General features: G+C 43.8%; 1 protein-coding gene across 2 annotated transcripts in view; it reads left to right on the top strand.

Annotated features, from left to right (window-relative positions):
- The window catches only part of FAM65B (family with sequence similarity 65 member B), a 106,588-nt gene that overhangs the window by 57,410 nt on the left and 41,949 nt on the right, over positions 1 to 7,229 (top strand). For both annotated transcript variants that reach the window (XM_019523816.1, XM_019523823.1), the window contains exons 3-6: positions 1,657 to 1,812; positions 2,473 to 2,551; positions 2,822 to 2,845; positions 5,935 to 5,988. In XM_019523816.1, the coding sequence (XP_019379361.1) occupies positions 1,657 to 1,812; positions 2,473 to 2,551; positions 2,822 to 2,845; positions 5,935 to 5,988 (313 nt within the window). The remainder of the gene's footprint in view (positions 1 to 1,656; positions 1,813 to 2,472; positions 2,552 to 2,821; positions 2,846 to 5,934; positions 5,989 to 7,229) is intronic.

The raw sequence follows: 7,229 nt of genomic DNA, 5'->3' as shown, positions 1-7,229 counted from the left end.
GATTCGACAAAAGTTAGACACTTACAATCACTGACCAAAACCAGGGTTAACAAAATATAAAACACAAACAGCAGAACAAACAATACGGGTTGGTGAAATATAAAAAGGCACAAAATGCAAAATGTCAAGGAAATACAGGGCCTTGGTACATGGAGGGGGAAACACAATGGCCCCTTTCCATTGCAAGAAGATTTGCTTCTTGTTATCTCACTCACCCCAAGTCACCTCATCTAGGACTATGAACCCAGATCTCCCATCCGGTAAACAGGAACTCTGCCACACAGGCACCACTGGTGACACTGCTCTAGCTTGCTAGGGGTCTTGACCTTCCCAGAGCCCCAGCCTCATGTCGAGCTGCCCGGCCTCTGATTGGAGGAGCTGGAAGCAGAGCTGGGAACCCCTCAGGTCGCTGCTCAGATCCTTGCTGGAGTGGGGGGAGCCTCTCCTGCTGGATGCAGCCTCTTGTAGAGGATCCTAGAGCCCAATGGAGACCCTCTCCTGCCGCCCGCATGCCGCGCTGCTGAGGGTCCCACGGCTGCCTGCAGCTCTTGCTCTTTCAGGCTTTTCCGGGGCACTGCTCCTGCCCTGCTGGCTCAGCTCTTGCCAGCTCTGTGAAGCTCCTTCCTTGTTGTCTCTTGCTGGTCTCTTCCCTAAGTCAGCCCATGCTGCCCCTTTTATCCCACTCCAGGTGACCCAAGGGGCCAATTGGGACATGGGGTGGGGGGTGAGTCTCTGGGGCCTGATTGGTGCGGAAAGAGAATATCAAGTCCTCCAATCATCTTTTGCCCTTTCAAAACCCCTGGGCTAGGTCACTGCCAGCTAGCCCATCACACTAGCATGCTCTGACAGCCTTGGCGTCACGTGTATTCAGCGTTCCCAAGCTTTAACATAGCATCAGGGATGCTTTAACTAAAGCTCATCAAACAAGCACCCCCACTGCCATGTTGAAGCATGGAACACTGAATACATGAGACACTGTGGGTGCTTTAATTAGAACAGCTCCCATGACCTGCTGTAATTAAAGCACCATCCCCACCTCGGAGCATATGTAAAAATCTAAGTGCTAGGTAGTCAATCAACCAGGGAACAACAATTCTGGGGCAGTTTTCTCCACTCAAACCTTTATTTGAGGGAGAAAAAATGATTTATACAAACATAGCAAAGTTATTATTTGCAATACTTTGGTTTCTGGATGCTGGGACTGGGATCAGAGCACCACTGTACCAGACACTATATAAACGCATAATGTAAAACAATGTAATTTAGTATTCTGGAGCGTATAGTTTTATATGACTAAAAATACCCTTGTTCCCATCACCTGACCTGTTGCTGTTTTCCTAGGCAGTGTCAGATGAGAAAGGCATGGTATAATATGTACAGAGGTGTCTGTCAGAGGCTAGCCTCAGGCTTAAGGGAGTGTTTATTCATGTCTCAGCAACTGGCACATCAAACACTGGTAGCCTGTATACAGAACTGCTCAGACGTATTAATCTGTAAACAAGCACAGTCCTCCAACAGGCAGACATATAAGCAGATTGCTTTCAGCCAGAAGACTGTCAGAACAATTCCCTCAGGATAGTACAGTCCTTTGAGAACATCCCAACTTACAGCTGGCTGTTTTATTGTTTTGGGTTTTTTTTAATGTTTATTTTGCAGATGTAATTCCTTCATCGAAAATTCCTCTGCGCTCAAGAAGCCCCAAGCAAAGGTGAAGAAAATGCATAACTTGGGACATAAGAACAGCACCATGCCCAAAGAGCCCCAGCCAAAAAGGATGGAAGAGGTCTACAGGGCCTTAAAGAATGGACTGGAGTAAGAGCTTTTATTACTGTGGATGCTGACACTCTCTTTACTACTTTGGGTTTAAAAAATGCATCTTGGGAGCAGAGATCCTCACTCATATGCAAGTAAATCAAACTACTTGCTTCTGCTCTTGAGCATTAAACCCGCTCTCACACGGAAAACAAGAACATCTGTAGTAAAATCCTGACTCCAGTAAAGTCAGTGGCAAAACTGCCACTCTAACATGGCTAGGATTTCTTCTTATATTTTTTGCTCTACATTTGCCTCATGGGTACCATGATGTAACACAAGAGAGCCTCACAGAAGATAGCAATACCTTTGCAGTACAAAAGCAGTGATTAGAGGCAGCCCACAAACTAAATGGCAGATTAGTTCACTCAAAAGCCAGCAGTTCAGTGCATTTGAAAAAAATAACCTGTTATCCAACAGTAGCTCCTATTGTCTGGTTTTATGGTATGGGGACTTGGGGTTGCACATTTGAAGTACTAGGGAGATACATTCTTATATTCAAGACCATATGAATGTGTTTTCCTGCTTATAAATGTGTTAAACCAGCTGATATCAAGAACATTCATTTGTTGCCCAAATCTTCCTCTTTCAGAGGTCAGCAATTACTCTCTGCTGGAATGCACTAGAGCTCATGAGTCTCTTTCTGGTTTGTATTTGCAGTGAGTATCTGGAAGTTCACCAGACAGAGCTGGATAAGTTGACTACTCAGTTAAAAGACATGAAAAGAAACTCCCGCCTGGTATGTGTTATCCCACAATTCAGAAAAATTAGGTGTTATTTACTAATCATGCAGATGAAGGATAACCTTTTCCAGGTATCAAAGAGACAGGGGAGGGGGATAGAGAAAAGCTGGCCTTTCATTCAGCTCTGTGGGCTCCTAATAGTGAGCTCCCATCTACGCTCATGTTCTGAATTCCAGCTAGTGAAATATAACTGGTCTAAAACATTGACAGAATAGTATTCAATAATGTGATGCTGAAGTTAATTATCTCAATTTTCTTTATTGCAGGGAGTGCTGTATGATCTAGATAAGGTACGTTACCATCCTAGCCATTGGTGCCACAATGAAAACATTACATTTAAAAATGCTATGTACTCTAATATGGATGCAGCTGGCTTGAATCCTTAATTCAATCAAAGTTCTGAGGGGGAGAGGAGGTCACAGAGTCATAGAGAAGCAGGGCTGGAAGGGAAGGGACCTCCAGAAGTCATCTTGTCCAACCCCCTGCTAAGGCAAGATCATCCCTATCCAAACCATGCCATACAACCATGATCTAAGCTCTAACTCAGACTGCCCTCAGCCCTGACAAAACATAGACCTAACACCCTAACCTGCCACAGGTAAAGCAGGGAAACAACGGCAGCCAGTGTCCTGCTTCTATAAAACATTGTCACTGTATGTTCAAGAGGTCCCAGGTAGAGGACCAGGCTCCCCATTACAGAGGAAGGCAAAAACCCCCACGGTCCATACCAATTTAACCATGGGGTAAAATTCCTTCCTGCCCCTAAATATGATGATCAGCAGGGCTCCTGGTTCTCTCTGATAAAAAAAAAATCACCAATTTTCAGATAAAAAAGTAACCCCAAATCCACATTTTCCCATGGTTAAAATGAAACAGCACTATATCTAGCTAGCTATTAGTGGTGCTTCATTCTGATCATAGAAAAATGTGGATTTGGGGTTACTTTTTTAAATCTGAAAATTGGGGATTTTTTTATCAGAGAAAACCACTGCTGATCAATCTGACCCTGAGCAGGAGGGCAAGACCCTCTAGCAAGTAACCTGTTCTTTGGTTTTAGCACTGGCACACCCCTGTCAAAATCTCCAGCCAGTACCTGGTGCCTCTAGGACAGTGGTAACCAACCAGTGGATCTCAATCCACTGGTAGATCTCGGAGCCTCTTGGAGTTAATCCAAGGCTGGGGTTGGGAGCTGAGTGCCCACGTGCATGCAAGTGTGTGCCCCAGCCCAGCTAGATGTCTCTCATTTTGTATTTAATCTTTTGATTAGGGGTGCGAAGCGGGCAGTATTCGATTCAGATACGGCCCGATCTGGGGGACAGTGATTTGATTTGCTGATTTAGGTCACTGTCCTGATTCAGTTGGACCAAATCTGAAGATTTGATTCTGATTCAGAGAATCAGTGATTCGGCCATAGACACGGCTTTATATGTTTTTTTTCTACATACCTCAAGGTACCAGGTGCAGCTCGTGTACTCTGAGATGGTGGGGTGGATGGAGCATCTCATGGGAGCATAGGAGGGTCCCCAGCCCCCCCAGCTCAGCGATCAGCCATGAGAGGACCCTGGGTGCCTCCCCAGACACAGGAGGCATCAGTCGCTGAGCCAGGGGGTCCCCTGTGTGCTCTGCAGCAGACTCGGAAGTGGACCAGAAGTACTTCTGGTCCACTTCCAGGGCCACTGCCAAGTGTGTAAGGGACCCTCTCCCCCCACCCAGACACTCCTGTGGGATGCTTCATCCACCCCACCGTATCAGCATTCACGAGCCGTGCCTGGTACCTCAAGGTACATAGAAAAAAAAAGTATAAAGCCATGTCTATAGCTGAATCATTCAATCTCTCCAAATCCATTTGAAGGGTTCTGATTTGATTTGGAGAGATTAATGGGTCTCCTGATTCGATTCAGATTTGGAGATTAAGCTGCCAAACCAGGCTGAATCTCCTCCGAATCGAATCGGTGACCAAAGCTTCACACAGACCTACTTTTGATTACTCCACATTACTCCACTTTGCAATTGTACACATTGAACTTCATCCCATTATTACTAGCTCAGCTTTCCAACCTGTCAAGATCCTTCTGAACTGCGCTCACATCCTCCAACATATTCACAGTCCTTCCTAGTTTCATGTCATCTACAAACTTGCTCAAGAAACTTTCTATGCTAGCATCCATATAATTAATAAACACATTGAACAGCACTGGGGCCAGGACAGACCCCCGGGGACTTCATTTGAATTCTCCTGCCATTCTGATATGGACCTGTCAATAATTACCCTTTGCTTGCAGCTATCAAGCCAGTTATCTATCCACCTTGTAGCTTTATCCAGCCCACATTTCTCCAGATTTGTTTATGAGAACGTTGTGTAGGACTTTGTCAAAAGCATTGCTGAAGTCCAGATACACTATATCCATAGCATTCCCTCCATCCACCCAAGTAGTTACTTTATTAAAGAAAATCGGGTTTGATTGACACTATTTTTTTTCCTAAATCCATGCTGGCTGCTTGCAATCAGCCTTTCTTTTTCCAGATACTTGCAGGTCAGCAGGCCAGGGCAACTTGTCATGGCTTCAGTGGGAGGGGATCAAACCCTGAGGGGTCAGTCAACAAGTCCTAGTAACATCAATAAGCTTCTTTATCAGATTACATAGAGCCCCACATTACACCCAAGACCTGTGTAGGAGGTCAGAGCAAACAACCTCACTCTGCCTCAACCCTGGCCATCAGGCCAGATCTAGAGTCTGGAAAGGCTATCGGACACAATCTCTCTAGTCAAGAAAGAGCCAAAATAATTAATAGAACACTTCAGCATAGGTCTGCCCTATGACACAATGGTACACTGAATCCTCAGAGTGTCTCTGTTCTGTACAGGCATGATCAAATGCAAAATACAGTTCCTTCAAGCTCCACAAAAACTTTGAAACAATGTTATTTTTCTCCCAATACTCTTATGAAAATATTTGGGATTTTCCATGAAAGAATTAAAACCAACAATGGTCAGTGTTTCAAAAAATATAGTAAAACCCCAATTTTTTACAGAAAAAAAATTGGAAATTTTTAAATATAACCTAAAAGAGGGAACAATACATTTCTCTCACACACAGAAAAATCCATTTCCAGTTGACTGGTAAACCAGAAAAAAATCTGGAAAGGATGAGAATGGGTTTTTGAATTTTGGGGGGGTAAAATTATCCCTACTTTTGAGTAAAAATATAATGATAATAAGATGAAGCATCTCACTTTTCATTTATGAACAAACATCTTTCCGAAATATAAAGAAGCTTTGCATTTTAGGGAAAAATTAAAGAGAAGATTCCAGTCGAAATCGATATAAAATGCAATCAGATGACTCATCTAAAAATGTTTTAATTCCCATTTTTTTCAGCAAATCAAAGCAATTGAAAGATATATGAGAAGACTGGAGTTCCACATTAGTCAGGTAATAAACAGTCCTATCATCTTTCGTTTGCATCTGCTTTTAATGTTGTTAAGAAAACAACCTTTGGTTACTATTAGACTTTCTAATCCAGAGGGACTTCCTTGCCTAAGCTTTTCCTAAACACAGTTTAAGCTCTGCAGTGACAGGAGTCAGAGGGAAAGAAGAGGTTTCAAAAAGCTATACAAATCTCTGTGATCTACCAGTTCTACCTGCACAGCAAACATGCAACTGACAAAGGCTGTCCAGGAATATGAAGTCAGGCCCATGATGGAAAACCAAGATCTTAAAATATTAATTTCTATGGTATAGATAAACAGACACTTGCACAGATAAGTTGTTAACTTTTACCTACAAAATCTGACAGCTATCAGTTATATTTCCCCCCAGTTTGACAAATTAATGAATTCATATGATGGATAAATTTCTATTCAGACTTATTTAAAAACCACATATGCTGCTTACACTCAAGTATAACAAGGCATTTCAAACACTCTCATCTGATAGTTCTCATCATCACGCTGTGAAAAAAATAGTCAGGAAATAGACTGAAGCTCTCCCCCCAAAACCAAGCATTTCCTTGCTGGTAACCTGCACGCCCAAATTACAGACTGAAGCATATTTTCTATTCAAGTCCATCCCACTCCATCCTGTTCAGAGCTAGCAATTTTTGTGTTTATAATAGAAATAAAAAGAGGCATTTAACGTAAGAGGAACAGTTTACTTGCACAGTGTTCATAGATTCATAGTCATAGATGTTGGGTCAGAAGGGACCTTAGTAGATCATCAAGTCTGACCCCCTGCCCCAGGGCAGGAGAGAAAACTGGGCTCATATGATCCCAGCTAGGTAATCATCAAGCCTCCTCTTAAAGACCCCAAGGGTAGGAGCAAGCACCACTTCCCTTGGATGGTGGTTCCAGATCCTAGTCACCCTGACTGTGAAGTAGTGCCTCCTGATGTCTAACCTGAACCTACTCTCAACTTACGGCCGTCATTCCTTGTTACTCCGGGAGGTTTCATAGTTTCTAGGGTCGGAAGGGACCTGAGCAGATCATCTAGTCCGACCCCCTGCCATGGCAGGAAGAGCACTGGGGTCAAACGACCCCAGTAAGGTGGTCATCCAACCTCCTCTTAAAAACCCCCAGGGTGGGAGCCTGCACCACCTCACTTGGAAGCTGGTTCCAGACCCTAGCCGCCCTGACCGTGAAGTAGCGCCTCCTGATGTCCAACTTAAACCTTCCCTC

This window comes from Gavialis gangeticus, unplaced genomic scaffold, assembly GCF_001723915.1.
Source record: "Gavialis gangeticus isolate Ggan-Ray unplaced genomic scaffold, GavGan_comp1, whole genome shotgun sequence".
Lineage (NCBI taxonomy): Eukaryota > Metazoa > Chordata > Crocodylia > Gavialidae > Gavialis > Gavialis gangeticus.
This window is presented reverse-complemented; position numbering and strand designations above follow the sequence as displayed.